The sequence below is a fragment of the Natrix helvetica genome (assembly GCF_964273705.1).
Source record: "Natrix helvetica genome assembly, chromosome: 10".
Classification (NCBI taxonomy): domain Eukaryota; kingdom Metazoa; phylum Chordata; class Lepidosauria; order Squamata; family Natricidae; genus Natrix; species Natrix helvetica.
Window position 1 is genome coordinate 6,038,774 of NC_138561.1, and position 21,377 is coordinate 6,060,150.

At 43.2% G+C, this 21,377-nt stretch overlaps 1 protein-coding gene across 4 annotated transcripts in view; it reads left to right on the forward strand.

The window, feature by feature from the left end:
- GNAO1 (G protein subunit alpha o1) overlaps positions 1–21,377 on the forward strand; it is a 233,568-nt gene that overhangs the window by 110,131 nt on the left and 102,060 nt on the right. For all 4 annotated transcript variants that reach the window (XM_081963390.1, XM_081963388.1, XM_081963387.1 and 1 more), the window contains one exon: positions 8,328–8,469. In XM_081963390.1, coding sequence (XP_081819516.1) covers positions 8,328–8,469 — 142 coding nt within the window. The remainder of the gene's footprint in view (positions 1–8,327; positions 8,470–21,377) is intronic.

The following is a 21,377-nucleotide window of genomic DNA, read 5'->3' on the forward strand; positions in this document are numbered from 1 at the left end:
AGTGGGCAGGGAATGGGGATTTTGCAGTATCCTTCCCCTGGAGTGGGGAGGGAATGGGGATTTTGCAGTATCCTTCCCCTGGAGTGGGGAGGGAATGGGGATTTTGCAGTATCCTTCCCCTGGAGTGGGGAGGGAATAGGAATTTTGCAGTATCCTTCCCCTGGAGTGGGGAGGGAATGGGGATTTTGCAGTATCCTTCCTCTGAAGTGCAAAGGGAATGGGGATTTTGCAGTATCCTTCCCCTGGAGTGGGGAGAGAATAGGAATTTTGCAGTATCCTTCCCCTGGAGTGGGGAGGGAATGGGGATTTTACAATATCCTTTCCCTGCCACGCCCACCAAGCCACAGAACCTGTAGTAAAAAAAATCCTGTTCCTGCTCTCACTGAGGCCTGCTTCACAAGCCTTCCTGAAATTTTAACTCAGAATAGCACAGTTGGAAGGGACCTTGGAGGTCTTCTAGTCTAACCGCCTGCTCAGGCAGGAAGCCCTATACCAGTGATGGTGAACCTTTTGTCTACCGAGTGCCCAAACTGTGCGAGCGCGCATGCCCAAACTGGACATCTGTGCATGTGCAGCAGAGACCCAAAGACCAGCTGGCCGGCGGGAGATGGAGCATCCCAACATCGGCAGCGTGGCAAGAGGTCATATCTTTTTCTTCTGTGAGCGTCAGTTTCGCCGTTTGCAGGGAAACAGAAGCTCACGAAAGAAACAACACGGAGATCTGACCTGGGGCGACAGTGCACATGCCGGCGGAGAGGACTCTGCGTGCCACCTCTGGCACATGCGCCATAGGTTCGCCATCACGGCCCTAGGCAAATGGCAATCCCATCTCATCTTTAAAACATCCAGAGTTGGAGCATCCACAACTTCTGAAGGCAAACCATTCCACTGATTAATTATCACTGATTAATTCTATCAGACAATCTCTTCTTAGTTCTAGGTTGCTTCTCTCCTTCATTAGTTTCCACCCATGGCTTCTTGTCCTGCCTTCAGGGGCTTTGGAGAATTGCTTGACCGTACTTCAAGTGGAGGTTTGGTATGCAGCTGCCTTCTTTTAATAATAATAATAATTTAATTTGTTAGCCACTCCCTCTCCACAAGGGACTCGGGGCGGCGTACAATAAAAACATACATAAATACATATAAACATACACATACACACATACACACACATATACATACATGGAGGAGGTAACAATTAAATACATCACGATAATAATAATAAAATTAGCCATTAAAAGTACCCCATAATAAGATTACAAATTTAAAAAGGACTGTCAGGAAAAAGGACTTTTCCCAGCCGCGTGACCTTGAGGCAGCATCTCAGGGAGATACAGAGGTTACTTTCATTTTCCCCAAGCAAACCCCTTCCCTCCCCTTTCTCCAGAGTTCAGGACAGACTCCCTCTTCTTTGTGGCAGCCCCTGAGATATTAGGAAGATTGGATATTGGATTCATGTCAATATAAAGAGTCTCTGCCTCTTTCTGCAGCCTGGTTAGGCAGAATATTAGTGAATATTTCATGGCTGTCAGACCTGCCACCACTTAAACCTCTAAATAGAAATGATCCTTGCTCCATTTGCTGACAAAGGTATAATTTGATTAGCAGTCAAACGTATGGCGGTAAGGCATAGTCAGAACTGAGAATCGTTTGCTAGAGTTAACGAAGAAATTGGGTATCCAAATTGTCAAAAAAGTCAAATATCTTGGTGTATCTTGGTATACATTCATCTGCGAGGTGTGTGACCATCAAAGAAGACAACTATACCAATCTGATTAATAAAACTAAGAAGGACCTAGAAAGATGGGAAAACCTACAACTGTCCCTGATGGGCAGGATTGCAGTTATAAAAATGAACATACTACCCAAATTTCTTTTCCTATTTCAGAACATACCCATTAAATTAGAAAAAGGTGTCTTTAAAGATTTGAATCAATTGGTTCCAAGTTCAACTTTTCCAATCCCTTAACTGCCTCCCATCGATGACAAACCTCCCCCTCCCCCCCGTGACCAGGTTTAAGCCAGATGTTTTCAAAACGGTCACTTCAAGTGGAGGTTTTGTATGCAGCTGCCTTCTTTTCCCAGCTGCCTTCTTCCCTTGCCAAATCATGGAATTGTCCTCACAGTTCAGGAGATGGTATCACGGCTGTCCAGCTATGCCCCCAGGCTCTAAGGCAGGAGTGTCCAAACTTGGGAACTTTAAGACTTGTGGACTTCAACTCTCAGAATTCCCCAGCCAGCCATGCTGGCTGGGGAATTCTGGGAGTTGAAGTCCACAAGTCTTAAAGTTCCCAAGTTTGGACACCCCTGCTCTAAGGTATTAAGTCAAAGGGCTACCATCTGGAATGACTTTGGAGTTGAAGAAGTAGATAAGCTCACATATTGCTCCTATCAGGGAAAGCTCCTGAATTTGATAGCAGCAAGGCGCGGTCTAAGACTTACCATCTCTCAAACTCTTGAGTAAGGCTCTTAGGCCGTCTGCAAGTGTTATTTCTGGTTGTTGTTGTTTTCATGCAACAGAAAATGAAAATGATTAAACGTATGTTTTGTTTGTTTGGTGCCTCCAAAGCAGTGTTGGCTCCTGGAAAAGTCCCTTTTCTTGACAAGGTTTTTAAGAAATGGGTTGTCGCTCCTCCTCTCCCTTCTAGCCCTGATGAGGCCACCTAGCTTGGTAAGGAAACATCTTCAAGGAAACCACCAAGCTCAGAAAGCACCACAAACCCTATTATGCACTTCGCCGATCTTGGTGCCCGTGTCTCCTCCCTCTCCCCAAAGTCTGGGCATTGGTTTGTTTTGCTCCATTCCCCCATGGAATGGTTGCAGGCCCAGACACCACCTCCTGTTGTTTGTTACCAATGATGGCCTCCTGCAATCCAGCTGTTTACTCTTCAAAATGACAATTGCCGACGAGTCCTGGTGGCAGGATTGCCACCACTTGCTGTTACTACTGACTTCCACCTGACCAAATCATCCTGTGGCTTTTGTTGTTGTTGTTGTTGTTGTTGTTGTTGTTGTTTTGTTTTGTTTTAAAAAGAAAAAATGGAAAATAAGGGAGAAGAAGCTGCAGTGTGATATATGGCCACACAATTTGCCTCCAGGGTCAAAGCAAACTCCTTGCCTGGACCCTCCTAGGGTGTTTGCAAGCTGTGAAAAGGAACCCCCTGTTTGTATAGCTTATCACAAGGGACAATCCCCGTTTTCTGCTCAGCACCGTTGTTTTTTTCCACCCTTATTTTTGCAAGGTTGGGGTGAGGATAGAAAAAGGATATTTGCTCTGTTTTGGTTAATACCCCAGTTAATCAGCTCTGCCCAACGTTTCCCGCCTTCACTCAGATGTCACACAGGAAATTAACCGTTGGGAGGAAAGAATTGGAAGAAGTTATTTGGATGGCAACAAACGCAGCCAAGAGCCTGCTTGGAATGCGTGCATTTGTGCATTCTAAACACACAGAGTATGGCACACCACAACACACACACACACACACGCATACGCACACAGAGGTTATGTCTAATGCAGAACTGATTTACATTTTTAAAGTGCAAATTGAACGTAAACACAATACATACAGAACTGAATAATGAACAAAGCAAATTAATCAAATCTTATTGTTGAGTACCCTGCTTACAAGGAAGGAAGGAAGGAAGGAAGGAAGGAAGGAAGGAAGGAAGGAAGGAAGGAAGGAAGGAAGGAAGGAAGGAAGGAAGGAAGGAAGGAAGGAAAGGTGAGGGAGGGAGGAGGGAGGGAGATGGGAAGAAAAGGAAGGGAGGAAGGAAAGGTGAGGGAGGGAGGGAGAGAGATGGGGGAAAAAAGAAGGAAGGAAGGAAAGGTGAGGGAGGAAGATGGGAAGAAAAGGAAAGGAGAGAGGGTGGGAGGGAGGGAGGAAAGAAAGAAAGGTGAGGGAGGGAGGAGGGATTGAGATGGGAAGGAAGGAAGGAAAGGTGAGGGAGGGAGATGGAAGAAAAGGAAGGGAGGAAGGAAGGAAAGGTGAGGGAGGGAGGAGGGAGGGAGAGAGATAGGAAAAAGGAAGGAAGGAAAGGGGAGGGAGGGAGGAGGGAGGAAGATGGGAAGGAAAGAAGGAAGGAAGTAGGAAAGGTGAGGGAGGGAGAGAGGAGGGAGGGAGATGGGAAGAAAAGGAAGGAAGGAAAGAAAGAAGGAAGGAAGGAAAGAAGGAAGGAAAAGTGAGGGAGGGAGGAGGGAGGGAGATGGGAAGGAAGGAAGGAAGGGAACAATTTCATCATCATCTTTGCATGGATGTTAAAATGTTAAGACAGTCTAAGAAACTGAAGGGTTTTCTAAAAAGCAAATATTAGTTCCAGAATGTATGAGAAATAAAAATGCATCTTTCTCCTATCTATCCAACACGAGGGTCTGTTTCAAATGTGCAGGTCTTTTGGATCTCGGTGACGGAGGGCTAGAAAAGGGACAGTCGTGTTTTGGGGAATGGTACATTTGAGATTTTTTTTCCTGGACAAGGAAGGTCCTGCTAATAATAAATAGGCCCCTTGCCATCCAAAGCTGTGATCGTGTCTGACAATCTGCTCAGGGCTACCAGGGAGTTGCGTCACTGGCAGCCTTATTCCTCTTATTAGCAAGAAACCATGCTGGATTCATAGCTGGATTCCCACACCACCCTCAATTAGATCAGTGAAAGTCCAAAGGGATTTTGCCTTTAACCTCCTTTTTGGAACAACTGTAAGATTTCCTTCCTTCCTCTGTCCCTCCCTCCCTCCTTCCTTTTTCCTCTCCTTCCTTTTTTCCTTCCCTTCCCTCCTCCTTCCAATCTCCTCCCTCCCTCCTTCCTTTCCTTCCTTCTTCTCATCTCCTTCCTTTTTTCCTTCCCTCCTCCTCCTCTTCCTTCTCATCTCCTCCCTCCCTCCTTTCCTTCTTTCTTCTTCTCATCTCCTTCCTTTTTTCCTTCATTCCTTCCCTTCCCTCCCCTCCTCCTCCTTCTTCCCATCTCCTCCCTCCCTCCTTCCTTCCTGCCTTTCCTCCCTGCCTCTCTCCTTTCCTTCTTCCCATCTCTTCCTCCCTCCCTTCCTCTATTTTCTCCCTTTTCTTTTGTTCCTGCTTGCTCACCTCACAGCTAAGCAGGGATGCAACACACATAATAAAAGAAGGGGCAGCTTCAATCCCCCAACTGCAACCGCCATCTTACTTTCTGGATCCTTCCTGCAAAGCCCAAATTACACTTATCCTGTGTGTCTCTAGCAGTCAAGTGCAGAACCTCAACGTGTGTTTTGATGTTCAGTGAAAAATCTATTTTAATATTTCATGACCCAAATCTCAGGCTATCACCAGATCTCAGGAGATTCCAGTGTTATTACATGACAGCTGAGAGGCGAGTTTGCCAAAATCTCACAAAATGGGAAATCTCTTGGGATTTGAGCCATGTTTAATATTTTTTTTTACACATTGATTATTGTCTACCAGCTGCCTGAAAAGGCACCTCTCCCCCCCCCCCCCATAAAGTTTTATGCACCAAAGGTGAGAGATAATAACACCTCTGAATCATTTAGGAGTAATTTCTTTTCTCAGGAATTCCTAACCAGGAGCTCTGAGCCTTTATTTATTTTTTCATTGCTATATTGATCGCCTTAGATGCCAACTCTGCTTTCTGTCCATCTTCAACTGTTATGAATTCTCTGAGTTCCTCTGGAGAAAAGTTGGCAAAATATCATGGGATTTGAAGCCCACTGATTGTTTATCAGTGCTTATTACCCTCTCTCCTTTAGCTGCTAATTTCCCCTAAGGGTTGAGCAGAGGAGGAGCAGAGGCCCTTAAGAGGCAAAGAGAAGCAGGAGGAAGAGAGATAAACAACATAGCAAGAAAGAGCAGAGACGGGGCATAGTAGTTGTCCCTCCCTACATTCTACATCAATGGCCAGTTGGTCTTTCCGGACGTCCAGGGGAGAGCATCCCTAATGAGTGCGGTGCAGAGGTGGCATTCAGCAGGTTCTGACCAGTTCTGGAGAACCGGTAGCGGAAATTTTGTGTAGTTCGGAGCAGCGGCAAACACCACCTCTGATTGGCCCCGCCCCCATCTATTCTCTGCCTCCCGAGTCCTAGCTGATTGGGAGGGAATGGGGATTTTCAGTATCCTTTTGCCACGCCCACCAAGCACCGCCTACCAAGCCACGCCCACCAAGCCACACCCATAGAATCGGTAGTAAAAAAATTCCATCAAAATGCTTTGATGGAACTAACCAAAATCCTACGGTGTATGCCATATGCCAGTTATCAGCTGTCTTCAAAGTCAGACATTAGTGAGGCAGATGAACAGCTGGAGCCTGTTCCCAGTGTGCGCATGCACAGAGTTGCCAGACGAAGGGAACAGCCCCTCCCAAATAAAAGGAGCAAAAGGGGAGTGGAGTTTGAAGGAGATGATTAGTTCACTTAATTGATTCATGACTCTCTGAGACTCCTTGCCAAGTTCTGCAGCTCTTGGCCTGGCAGCTCTCCAAGCCAGTTAAGGTCTGTGACTGTAAATCTTCCCTTGAAAGACTTTGCTGGATGTGAATGAGCAGAATTCACAGTCAATGAATAAGAGAGGTTTTTGTCGGGACGAGGAGTTTGCTTCCTGCTCTTGGGAAGCCTCGGTCAGAACAGATGTTATCAAAAATAGGACATTCACACACATCCCTTAGTCACTTCATAATGAAATAAGTGGGGAAAGACCACATTCCATCCATGGTGATTTTATCTATGAACCCCATTTGCATGAGAGGCTTTGAGGAGGCTGAGAAAGAAATGGGGAGAACGATGAAGGAATCAGTAAATGAGAGACAGTTGTTACCGCACGGTCTGGAACCAATGTTTCTTGTTCAAGTTAGCCTAGGCAACTTTAAGAGGTGTGGACTTCAGCTGGCATAGTGGTCGGGGGAATTCTGGGAGTTGGAGTCCACACCTCTTAAAGTTCTCCAGGTTGAGTGAAAGATTGAGTATTGTGAGTTGTTGAGATTATTGTTGGTGTTTGTTTGGACTAATATTATAAAAACATAGAAATATAGTAAACTGACAACAGAAAAAGACCTAGCTGTCCATCGAGTTTACCGTTTGAGTTTATTTGTTTTTTGTTTCCTTCTTAACTGATTAATTTATTATTTTTAAATTATTGCTTTTATACTTTATTTATTTTTGAATTATGTTAACTTTATAATATTGCATTGAGATTTTGCTTCTTGGAGTGAACAGATGGAAGCAGCATATAACAGAATAACAGAAGCGGAAGGGACCTGGAAGGTCTTCTAGTCCAGCCCAGAGGTGGTATTCAGCAGGTTCTGACCAGTTCTGGAGATCTGGTAGTGGAAATTTTAAGTAGTTTGGAGAACCGGTAAATACCACCTCTGATGTCCCTGCCCCCATCTATTCTCTGTCTCCCAGGTTCCTGCTGATTGGAAGGAAATGGGGATTTTGCAGTATCCTTCCCCTGGAGTGGGGAATGGGGATGGAGATTTTGCCGTACGCTTCCCCTCCCACCAAGACATGCCCACCAAGCCACACCCACGGAATCGGTAGCAAAAAAATTAGAATCCCACCACTGCTCAAGCAGGAAACCATTTCAGACAAATGGTTGTCCAGTCTTAAAAACCTCCAGCAATGGAGCACTCACTGGTTCCATTGATTCATTGTTTTCACTGTCGGGAAATTCTCTTCTTAGTTCTAAGTTGCTTCTCTCCTTGATTAGTTTCCATCCATTGCTTCTTGTCCTGCCTACAGGTATAAATCTATGTAATTAATAAAAATAATCATACATAAATGATTTAAGTACAAAGATACACCTCTTCACCTATGTAGCATCTTCCCTTCCTTCCTTCTCCTTCCCATGTCCTCCACCCTTCCTTCTTTCCTTCATCTCTTCTCCTCTCCTCTCTCCTTCTCTACTCTTCCCCTCCCTTTTCTCCACCTCCACCTCCATCTCCTCCATCTCTTCCCTTCTCTTCTCCTCTCCTGTCCCCTTCTCTACTCTTCTCTTTCCTCCTTCTCCTCCATCTCTTCCCTTCTCTTCTCCTCTCCTCTTCCCTTCCCTTTCTTCCTTCTTCTCCTCTCCTCTTTCCTACCCATCTTCTCCTCCTCCTCCTCCTCCATCTTCTTTTCCTCCATCCCTTCCCTTCCCTTCTCTTCTTTCCTCTCCTCTCCCCCTTCCCCTCCCCTCCCGTCCTCTCCTTCCAAGAAATTGCAGAAGTAAATTTTGGAACTGGTTGAAAAGGGTTTATTTGGGGTGGTCTCTGCAGGGCATTCATCTAAGGCTCTCAGGAAACCCATTTTATTTTTGACGAAGCTCTCCCTTCCTGCCTCTTAACCAAGCTTTTTGTTTTCTCCCTACCAAGGATCATTCATGAAGATGGCTTTTCTGGAGAAGACGTGAAGCAGTACAAGCCTGTGATCTATAGCAACACTATCCAATCCTTGGCAGCTATTGTCCGTGCCATGGACACGCTGGGCGTAGAATACGGGGATAAAGAAAGACGGGTGAGTTGCAATCCAGATAGCCACGAAGAAATGGTTCATGGTCCTCGGGGATACATTTCTTAGAGTATTTTCATGGAGAAGGCTTGAGGAGTTACTCCACCGGAGTAATTCAGTCCGGCTGAATTTTATCTTGCAAGTGTATCTCACCCTGTGTGAAAACATGTCCACCAGCCTTGAGCTCAACCTAAATATACTTGTTTATTTATATTTCATACTAGCCGATAATCTGGTGTTGCCCAGATATTTATTTAAAGGGGGAAAATATCTGGACCAAACGTAATTTCTAACGTTGGAATTTTTTCCCTTTACTAGAGGGAGCCCCCTTGTGGAGTATTGTGAAGCCGTTACCATGGCAACTCCACTGCGCTGTACAGTAGAAGCTATTGTACTACAGTACATTAGAAGTCATTTAAAAGCACAACAGGCTGCATCTTAACACCCCCCCAAGGGGTGTTAGGGGTGTCTTACCCTCACAATATTTGTTTCCAGAGAGTAAGTCATCTGTGTACCAAGTTTGGTTGAAATTGCTCAAGGCGTTCCAGAGTTATCCTAGAACATATACACACACATCCATTTTTTATATACTGTATATAATATAATAATAAGATAATATAACATAATGTAATATAACAATGTAATGTTATATTATATTATATTAATTATATTATACCGGTATTAATTAACATATTATTATATTATATTATATTATATTATATTTATTATATTATATTATATTATATTATATTATATTATATTATATTATATTATATTATATTATATTATATTATATTATATTATATTTATTATATTATATTATATTATATTATATTTATCATATTATATTATATTTATCATATTATATTATATTTATCATATTATATTTATTATATTATATTATAGTATATTATATTATATTATAGTATATTATATTAGAATGGATTGGATTGGATTTGGATTAGATTAGATTAGATATTATGTTATGTTATGGTATGTTATTAGATTATATATTATATATTATGTATATTATATTTATTATGTTATGTTATATTATGTTATTATATTATATTATATTATAGTATAGTATAGTATAGTATAGTATAGTATATATTATATTATAGTATAGTACAGTATATTACAGTATATTATATTATATTATTTATCATATCATATCATAATATATATATATAGAAGATTTCTAAATCACCCATTTACCTCAAAGAGGGACCCTGGGTGATGGTCCAATATAATATAACCGATAAAAAACCAACGTATAAAAATTAACTTCAGAAAATAAAACTTAAATTAGGATTAAAACTATCAAAATGATAGAATAATGACGAACATCAAAAAGGAGGGAGAGACTGCTTAAATGGCCACCTAGCATCAGAATCACACTTGCATTAACATTAGCTTTGATTCGTGCACCTAAAGAGGAAAGCATATTTACCTGGGTAGAAAACCCCCGTTTATGAACTATAGCTGTACCGAAATGCCACAGTCTCTGTTGTCATGCCGCAAGATTCTTACCTCCAAGTAAATACCTATAAATACCTCTGTGCAATTCTTAGCTGATTTGCTGATACTTGGTCCATGATCCTCCCTTCAGATGCCTCAGCTGTGTTCTCTAATTATGGGGGTAGCTTAGCTGTGAACTTGTTCCTGGAAGCACCAACAATTATCCACATCTCGAGCCTGTACTTCTTTTATTATTCCACTGCAGTTTGGCAAGCAGCGTTGTGCTGCCAAAACAGCCATTATCCCCTGCCGTCTCTGGTGGGGATTTGAGCCCTGTGGTCCTAGCAAAGGTTCACACCTGCCTATATAAACTACAGGGTTTTCTCATCCAAGGCTGGTCGGGCTCAAATGGTACCTGGCCGAACAGGTGGGCTGACTGCCCCCAAGGGATCGGTTTAGCAGCTTCAGAAATATAAGGAGCTTGGCCCTGGCATGGTGTTCTCTGAATCACTGCTGTAAGCTTGCACACGCTTGATGTGTCCTATCACGGAGAAGCAGGAGGTTAACACAACCTTAGGGAAAGTTGGCCTTGGACAGTCTGTGGTTGGAAGGGCATAGGAGAAGAAAGCAATGGCAGAAGCACTGAGACTTATATACCGCTTCACAGTGCTTTCCAGCCCTCTCTAAGCGGTTTACAGAGTCAGCCTATTTGCCCCCAACAATCTGGGTCCTCCTTTTACCCACTTTGGAAGGATGGAAGGCTGAGTCCACCTTGAGCCTGTCAGAATCGAACTCCTGGCAGTGAGCAGAATTAGCCTGCAGTACTGCATTCCAACCACTGTAACACCATGGCCCTTCCTTCCTTCCTTCCTTCCTACCTACCTACCTACCTACCTACCTACCTACCTACATCTGCTTCCCTCCTTCCCTCCCTTCCCACCTAACAATAGCACTTAGACTTATATACTGCTTTACAGCCCTCTCTAAGAGGTTTTACAGACTCAGCCTATGGCCCCCAACAATCTGGGTCCTCGTTTCACCCACCTCGGAAGGATGGAAGGCTGAGTCAACCTTGAGCTGATCAGAATTGAACTCGCAGAGGGCAGAGTTAGCCTGCAATGCTGCATTCTAACCACTGCACACCAAGGATGCCTAGATGGATGGGTAATAGCAATAGCATTTAGACTCATATACCACTTCACAGTGCTTTACAGCCCTCTCTAAGCGGTTTTACAGAGTCAGCATCCTGCCCCCCCCCCCAACAATTTGGGTCCTCATTTTACCCACCTTGGAAGGTTCCCCTCGCACAAGCGTGCTAGTTGTTCCCGACTCTGGGCGGCGGTGCTCATCTCCATTTCAAAGTCAAAGAGCCAGTGCCGTCCAAAGACATCTCCGTGGTCATGTGGCCGGCATGACTCAATGCCGAAGGTGCACAGAACGTTGTTGCCTTCCCACCAAAGGTGGTCCCTATTTTTCTACTTGCATTTTTACGTGCATTCGAACTTCTAGGCTGGCAGAAGCTGGGACAAGTAACGGGAGCTCATTCCGTTACGTGGTGCTAGGGATTCGAACTGCCGAACTGCCGACCTTTCTCATCGACAAGCTCAGTGTCTTAGCCACTGAGCCACCACGTCCCTTAGACTAGACATACCCAATTCCTGCAACCGTTCTTCATCTGTTTTAGCCTCCAGTCCCCTCCTCATCTTAGTTGCTCTTCTCTGCACTCAACATCTTTTTTTATATGGTGGATATTATATTTACTGGCTGGCAGAAGTAACAGTGAATATAATTTCTGTTTCCCAGCAGCTTTTGATAGACTGAGGAATGTAAATAGAGGTGATGTAAAAAGAACCCACGTAGTGTAGAGTGTAACAGCCGAAGAAGAAATGTTGGCACATCCTGGGTCAAGAAAGAATCCTTCCTCCAGCATTAACATGTCGTGATCAATCAAGTGGTTGTCATTCTGTATAGAACGTGATCCTAAGGTCACATCTCTCTTCATCTAACTAGGCGTGGGCATGGTATCTTCTTTTTAGCCCGTTCCCATAACGTTGCCTTCATCTGATCCTTAGCCCATGAAGGGAGAGAGGGTTAAGTCATCCTTAGCTATGCTAGGACAATATTTTCTCTCTTCCTCTAATGCTGTTCAAGGGAAGCCTGAAGGGGGGTCACATCTCCTGGGCTTTGAGACTCTTTATCATAGAAGGAAAGGGACGCGGGGGCTAGATAGATAGATAGATAGATGATAGATAGATATAGAGAGATAGAGATAGATAGATGATAGAGAGATAGAGAGATAGAGAGATAGAGAGAGAGAGAGTTAGATAGATGATAGATAGATAGATAGATAGATAGATAGATAGATAGATAGATAGATGATAGGATAGATAGATAGATAGATAGATAGATAGATAGATAGATAGATAGATAGATAGACAGATGATAAATAGATGATAGATAGATAGATAGATAGATAGATAGATAGATAGATAGATAGATAGATGATAGATAGATAGATAGATAGATAGATAGATAGATAGATAGATAGATAGATGATAGATAGATAGATAGATGATAGATAGATAGAAATATGGATATAGATATATTTTAAAGTCTGTGGTAGGGAAACTATATATGTGTGTGTGTGTGTGTGTGTGTATGCGTGTATATATGTGTGTGTATATATGTGGTAGGGATTAACACATCAGACAGAGAATGAAAGCTAAGAGATCTGCTTTTTTAACAAAAAAGAGGGGTCAATTTTTATTTTCATTTGCACTGTTTCACAAATTGGAAGAAGGTGTTTAAAAGGATACTGTTTCTTCTAAGACATCACCAACACGTCGTTGCAGATCAAAAGCAAACCTGTTGATTTTTTTTTTTTAAAAAGAAAGAAAACAGGCAGGAATATCGCTATGATATTAATAAAGAGGATGCTGTATTTTTTTTGTGATGGACATTTGTAGATTTGAAAAACATGGGGTTTCTTTGAAACACGATCAGAAATTGGAAGAGCGTCTAAGGAGAAATGGTGACCTCTCTTCTCTTTTTTTAAAAACTAATTTTTATTAAGCACTTTTCTTCATTTTATATCACAATTTTCATCTTTACAATAACTTCAGTATCAGTATACCTCATATGTACATACAGGTTTTCCCCCCTTTCAATATACATATTCATTTATATCTACTAAATGGAAACATACTAATATGTACGCAATGTGTAATTATATAAATGTATATATTACATTATTTCGCATCTTATCATACTTTAATGTTACATATTCTTTAACTACCCTTATATTTGTATTTATTTCTATTATCTATTTTGTTGATCATGTTTCTTTAATGATTCCTTAAACTTTGCTTCTATTCTCTAACCAATTGTATCCATATATTCCAAATCAAATAGTATTCAGTTTCTCCTCTATCTTGTCAGGGTTCCAAATAGCATCCAAAGTTAAATCAGAGTCCGAGGCAAATGATTCCTCGAAGTTCCAATTTATTAAGAGAACCATGTTGGCACATCTGGGAAAACCCGAATCTGAAAGCTTCCCGGTTTTCCCCACCCAGCTGAAAGTTCAAGATTTTGCCCCCACACCCACCAGTCCATCACATAGTCCAATCTCCCACTGCCGTGACAACAGATTCCACCCATCCAGTTCCGGCCAGGTGCAGAGACAAGGATGACCTTGGCTTTCTAAGAAGAATGTTGTTATGGCTACATATCACCCAACTCCGTACAATCCCCCCTCCCATTTTCCCACAATAGAAAATAGACAGTAGAAAGTGTGGCAGGCCTGAAGTCCAAAGGAAAAGATGGTTTGCAGACATTTTCATGGTCAGCCTATCCATCTCGATACACTCTAGCACTTTCTTTGTCACCATTCCACCAGAAGGTATATTTTCATTTTTTTCCAATTTTGTGTGGGGGCCTTTCTTCTCTTGGCAAGAAGCAGGACTCCCATTTCTGTGCTGTCTAGGATTTTGCACAAAAGAAATCTAACAAAAGCATCCTATCAGAGTCACCAATCTGATTCGTGGTTTTTCCAGTCGATCCTGTTGCTATGGTTTAGACATTGGTGCAGCTAAAGGAGTGGCATCCCAGCAACAAGGCTACAGTTTTTTTCCCCAGCCAAGAAAAGCAGAGCAGGAAAATTTTAAAGAGAGAAATTACAAGCAAAACGGACTCAGCAGCCCTGCCCTGAGAGAGCTGTAGCTTCAACAGGGGCTTTCAGAAAAAGAAGGAAAAATCGAGATGTTTGGGAGACCTCCAAGTCTTAAAGCAAATATTTAAAAGTCCTAAAGTACACTTGGAGTAGGATAATAGAATTAAAGAGTAACAGAATTGGAAGAGATCTGGCTTGGAGGTCTTCTACTCCACCTCCCTGGGGTTTTCTCTCTAGGGTTATAGTCTACCCAACAGCTCTAAAATTCCCAAGCAGATCTTGTCCAAGTCCTAATCAAGCCCAGCTTCTAAAACCTAACAAGGTCAACTATGTGATTCCACTTTTCTATATAAAAGAGAACAGAATAACAGAGTGGGAAGGGACCTTGGATATCTTCTAGTCCAACCTCCCACTCAAGCAGGAGACCCTGTACCACTTCAAACAATGGTGGTCCAATCTCTTCTTAAAAACCTCCAGGAGCACCCACAACTTCTGAAGGCAAGTCGTTCCACTGATTAATAGTTCTCATTGACGGGAAATTTCTCCTTAGTTCTAGGTTGCTTCTTGTCCTACCTTCAGGTTCTTTGGATAATAGACCCCTCTTCTCCATGACAGACCCTGAAGTACTAGAAAACAGCTATCATGTCACCCCTTGTTCTTCTCTCAAACCTAGGTCCCTCAACTGTTCATCAAATGATCTAGTCTTCAGCCCCCTACGCATCTTTGTTGCTCTTCTTTGCACTCTTTCCAAGATCTCAATAGCTTTTTTGTATTGTGGTGACCAGAACTGGATGCAGTATTCCAAGTGTGGTCTCATCAATGTAGTATAAAGCGGTACTATCACTACATGTGATCTTGATGTTATCCCTCTGTTGATGCAGCCAAGGACTCATCAAGGAAGAGACCTCTTCCAGGTGTTCTGACCCAGGCTTCCCAAAAGCATGAAGCAAACTCCTTGTCTTGACAAAAAAAACACCCTTTTATTAATCTACTGTGAATTCTTCTCATTCACAACCAGCAAAGTCTTTCAAAGGAGGATTTACAGTCACAGACCTTCTCTGGCTTGGAGAGCTGCCAGGCCGATATCTGCAAAACTTGGCAAGGAGCCTCGGACAGTCACAAACCAATTAAGCGAACTAATGGCCTCCTGCAAACTCCACTCCCCTTTCGTTCCTCTTTTATTTCCTCTTGGGGGGGGCATTCATCCTCCACCTGTGGCCTTACTCCCAAGTCAACCCCTGTTCTTTAGCTGTTCCCTTCGTCTTGCAACTTTGTCCACACGCACACTGGGAACAGGCTTCAGCTGTTCGTCTGCCTCACTGATGTCTGATTCTAAAGGCAGCTGATAACTGTCAGACGGCCCTGGCCCCCTCTCTGCCTCCGACACAGAGCTCTCATCCGAGCCTTCCCCAGACTCCAGCACTGGCCCATGTTCCTCTCCAACCTCCTTCCTGTCCGAATATGCTGCCAGCTCCAGTGGCCACTGCCAGGACTCAACACCATAGTCAGAATCAGAAGTGTCCCTTTCATGCAAAAAAGCTCCATTTGTAAACTTAGGGAGACACACTTCATCAAAGTGTGATGGTCAGGCACATCTTCGCAAACCAATTACTTTTGATAACATTAGTTTCCAGATAGACAGATGTGTATTGCTTCCTAATTAAATTTTGCTTTGAACAACTAAAACCTCATATTCCTCTTTCTAATTTTAAACCCTTTATAAAAGCAACTGCCAAAAATTGATGTAAAAAAAAAAACAGAGAGAGCAAAAGAAACAGGATCTGACAGGCTCTAAAATGATTAATTAATTTCAGGAAAAGGTTTCTCAGAATAGATCCCAGGGAGAAGCACCTACTCTAGAATATGGAAACATACAATCATAAGGCTGGTAGGGACCTCACGGTCTTCTAGTCCAACCCCTGCTCAAGGCAGGAACATCCCATCTCAGTTCAAATGGTTGTCCAGTCTATGTTTGAAAACCTCCAATGATGGAACCAGCATACTAAAAAGCAGAGAAAAAAGTGCATCTAGTCACGGCTGTGGTTTTCCCAGTTGCAATGGATGGCTGTGAAGGTTGGACCATAAGGAAGGCTGAGCACCAAAGAATGGAGGCCTTTGAACTCTGATGCTGGAGAAGACTCCTGTGAGTCTCTTGGACTGCAAGGCAATCCAACCGGTCAGTCCTAGAGGAGATCAACCCTGACTGCTCTTCAGAAGGGCAGATCCTGAAGAGGAAACTCAAATACTTTGGCCACCTAATGAGAAGGAAGGACTCCCTGGAGAAGAGCCTCATGCTGGGAACGATGGAGGGCAAAAGAAGAAGGGGACGGCAGAGAAGAAGGTGGCTGGATGGGCTCACCAAAACAGTAAGCGTGAGCTTAAATGTACTCTGGGGGATGGTAGAAGTCAGGAAGGCCTAGAGGAACATTGTCCATGGAGTAGCAATGAGTCGGACACAACTTCACAAGTAACAACAACAAGCAGTGGAATGCCCACAACTTCAGGAGACAAACTGTTCTATTGATTGTTTTCCCTGTCAGTTCCAGATTGGATCTGTTCTATCCATTACTTCTTGTCCTGCCCTCAAGTGCTTTGAAGAATAAATCCATCCCCTCTTCTCTCTGAGACCCCCTCAAGTACTAGAAAACAGTTCTCATGCTTCATCCTTCTTGTTACTAGACTAGGCATATGCATCTCCCACAACCTTTCGTCATTCACGTCAGCCTCCAGACCTGTAATCTTCATTGCTGTTCTACTCTGCACACTTTCTAGTAACTCAGCATCTATTTTGTATCGTGGTGACCGGAACTGCATGTCATACTTTTGAATGTCCAAAAGATCAACTTCAGTCCCCAGAATCTCCATGGCCCGAACAACGTCAAATAATGAACATTTTGATGGTCTTCATACAACATATCACTTCCCATTGTTGAATTAATCCATTGCATAGATTCAGGCAAGGCAAGCTATTCCATGGGTTGATTGCTCTCACTGTCAGAAACTTTCTCCTTATTTCCAGGTTGAATCTCTTCTTGTTTAGTTTCCATCCAATATTCCTTCTCTGGCCTTCAGGTGCTTTGGAAAATAGGTTGACCTCCCCCCTCCTCTTTGTGGCAGCCCCTCAAATATGGGAAGACTGCTATCCTGTCTCCCTTGGTCCTTCTCTTCACTAGACTAACCAGGCCCATTTCCTGCAACTGTTCATCGTATGTTTTAACCTCCAGTCCCCTGACCTCCAGGTCTCTTAGCCTAACCCTCCACCCAAACAGGAGACCCTACGCCATTTCAGTCTCTTCTTGAAAGCCTCCAGTGAGGAAGCTCCCACAACTTCTGAAGGCAACTTCTGTTCCATGGGTTGACTGTCAGAAAATTCCTCCTTATTTCCAGGTTGAATCTTTCCTTGATCAGTTTCCATCCATTATTCCTTGCCTGGCCTTCATGTCTAAGAAGGAGACAGATGTTAGAAATACATCTTCCTAACCTTAAGGTCATTGAATAGTGGAACCAATGACTGCAGGTGTGGCAGACTTCCTTTCACTGGATGTGTGGAAGGAAACTCTGATTAGACACATCTCAGTGAGGTCCTAGCTCACTCTCCTGCACAATCAACTGATTCGCTTGACCTGGTAGGGAGAAGCCCAAGTCCTCTCTCGGTTTATGAAGTGAATGGTCCATGTTACATGATACATGAACCAACAGTGCTCAGGACACATAAGATTTATAATTTCATTTCCTGCAGTTACAGTATCCAAAATGAGAAGTATAAACCCAGCAGTCATATACGTATATATACTGAGCTTCAGTGGCTCAGTGGTTAGAGTGCAGTACTGCAGGCTACTTCTGCTGACTGCAATTTGGCAGTTCGTATCTCATCAGGCTCAAGGTGGATTCAGCCTTCCATCCTTCTGAGGTGGGTAAAATGAGGACCCAGATTGTTTGGGGGCAAGAGGCTGACTCTGTAAACCGCTTAGAGAGGGCTGTAAAATACTGTAAAGCAGTATATAAGTCTAAGTGCTATTGCTATCTTCCTTCCTTCCTTCCTTCCTTCCTTCCTTCCTTCCTTCCTTCCTTCCTTCCTTCCTTCCTATCCATCCTCCATCCATCTATGATGCGCAGTGGTTAAAATGCAGCAATTCAGGCTAAACTCTGCCCACTGCCAGCAATTCAATCCTGACCACCTCAAGGTTGACTCAGCCTTCCATCCTTCCGAGGTGGGTAAAATGAGGACCCAGATTGTTGAGGGCAAGAGGCTGACTCTGTAAAACCACTTAGAGAGGGCTGTAAAGCACTGTATAGCTGTATATAAGTCTAAGTGATATCGGTGTAGCTGTCTCTCTTTCTGTCTATTTATCTATTTATCTACCCACTGGTGGCACAGTGGGTAGAATGTAGCATTGCAGACTAACTCTGTCCACTGCTAGCAGTTCGATACTGACTGGCTCAAGGTTGACTCAGCCTTCCATCCTTCCAAGGTGGGTAAAATGAGGACCCAGATTGTTGGGGGCAATAAAATGGCTTAGAGAGGGCTGTAAAGCACTGTGAAGTGGTATATAAATCTAAATGTTATTGCTATTCATCCAGGGGAGGGATGGGAACTCAAATCAGGAACTGCTGCTGATGTAAGGGACTACATGATTGCAGCCTCTCCGAAAAGCAGCTTTTGGATTTGAAACTCATGATATTCTCCAGTTCACTGGCTCCTCTTGGGAAGGAATAAAATAGGACATCCTCTCCCAGTTGGCACCTTGTTTGAGTACCAGAGTTTCCCTGAATTCTTCCATTAGTTGGACCTTGTTGCAAGCTGGTTCTCATGACACTGATAGCTTTCACAAGAACAGATTAGTTACCTCAATTAGCCTAATTTCCTGATCAGAAAAACATACTGAACATAGAGTATTAGGTTGGTAGGCTGGATTCACAGGTGGAATTCAGCCGGTTCAGACCGGTACCGGAAATTCTGAGTAGTTTGGAGAACTGGTAAATGCCCCCTCTGGCTGGCCACGCCCTTCTGCCCCCACCATTCCCTGTGCTATATTCCCTTGTTTTTTAGCTCAGCTCATTCGCACAGCAGAGTGGATTACGCACCTCAGCTGGGCTAAACAACATCTCAGCTCACTAGCGCTGACACCAAGGGTGGTTTTTGAGTGCTGCCCGTGTGCACGAAGTCCTCTTTCCTAGAACCGGTAGGAAAAGATTTGGAATCCCACCGCTGGCTAGCTTGTAGGTCCTTGTAGCAACATGTCACAGTTGACTGCAAGAGAAAAGGAGTAGAGCTCACATCGATCCTTGAGATATAGGGTTTTATTTATACACATGCAGATCCATAAATGGTTATCACTCCACTTTATTAGTTTGCTAAGACATTTACGAAGCAGCAAAGCATGGTGTCATTTGGGGAATGTAGCAGTGCCCTCCTCATGTCTTCTTCCAAGCTTCCATCATGTTGAGGGATCAAGTGAACTTTTCATTACTTCAGAGAATAGTATATATGAAATGTATAGATGAATTCTGGGTTGTGTCAGCTTCTACCTCATCTTCTTCCTATCAATTCTATGGCACCATTTTATGGTGATTTTATCTCGTATATCACACACACATAATATAGTATAGCATATCAGTGATTGAATTCTATAGATGCCAAAGGAGGGAGGGAGGGAGGGAGGGAGGGAGGGAGGGAGGGAGGAAGGAAGGAAGGAAGGAAGGAAGGAAGGAAGGAAGGAAGGCAGACAAAAAAGGAACAGGGAGGGATGGAAGGAAGGAAGGATATTTGTAGCTCAAGATTGAAATGAGGGAAGAAAGCAAGAAGGAAGGAAGGAGGGAAGGAAAGAAGGAAGGAAGGAAGAAGAATATTTGTAGCTCAAGATTAAATGAGGGAGGGAAAGAAAGAAAGAAAGAAAGAAAGAAAGAAAGAAAGAAAGAAAGAAAGAAAGAAAGATGAGGATGGAAGGAAGGAAGGAAGAGAGAAAAAAGGACAAATGAATATTTGTAGCTCAACATTAAATGAGGGAAAGAAAGAAAGAAAGATGAAGATGGAAGGAAGGAAGGGGACGGAAGGAAGAGAAAGAAAAGAAGAAGAATGAATATTTGTAGCTCAAGATTAAATGAGGGAAAGAAAGAAAGAAAGAGGAGGAGAGAAGGAAGGAAGAGAAAGAAGGAAGGAAGGAAGGAAGGAAACCAGGAAATAGGGGTTGGGAGACACCATCAAAATCGAAAAATCTTAACTGGTTTTAAACAGAAAGAACACTGTTTCTTCTGCCATTTCTTTTTTCTCTCTTATCTATTCATCATCTCCTCTGTCCCTTTCTGAATAAAGACTTAGCAACAGGAGGACCGAACTGTGATGAAGAGGTTGGGCTTTTAGGCACTTTTGTCATTTTGCTTTGTTTTTCAGTCGTGCGCACATTCCACCACCACCCCCAGCCCCAGCCCTCCCCAATAGAAAATCTCCCCTCGTTCCATTGGCAGAAATCCTGTCTGCTTCTGTGAATGTGCTTCATTAATAAAATATGGCAAACGCCTCCAAGTTGCCACAGGGAGATGAAAGACCCAAAAAAAGAGAGAGACCTAGAAAAAGGCTGTGGCATTAATGCAGGATTGAGCATGAGGAAGCTGTGGGGTTAGCGATTCGCCATTATGGGCACAAAGAGAAGCCAGACGATACGGCCAAATCATGGAAATCTAGCAACAGACCCCCTTCAGATGAGCTACTGAGAAGGTGGGACCAGAAATAAATTCTGCTTTCTCTCTGGTTTGAATTCATCCGCATTCCTAAAATGAGCAGTTATCTAGGTCAGTTGATGGTTTTTCGTTGGCTGATAAATGTCGCCATCATTCCAGACTAAGTTCTTGCAGCAGTAAAAAAAGTCAGTGCAGTTCTAGATTGCACCTGGCTCACGTGGAGTTTTCCGTGGAAATGTCAGGCCTGCCTCATTCAGTATCCAAGAAAGAAAACCCCCAACTCCACTTAATTAGAGAAAAGGTACTTTTACTGGACGTGAAATGAAAACAGTGAAGCAAGATCTGAAGCAAAAAAGCGTGAACTTGTACATATCAAACGTTTACCCAAATCCCTACCCACGGTTACCCCAACTCAATGTCCAATCTCCAACTCCCAAAGCTGTCATGTGGGGCACATCTTCAGGTGGCCTCATTCAGTTGGTATGCAAAGACAGTTGGCCTTGACCAAACTCAAACACAAGCCGTCAGCTTGCACAGAAGATGGTGAGAACAAAACTCCCTTCTTCAAGATCTCTCCACCTGCATGTTTCCCCCCACCAAACTATGA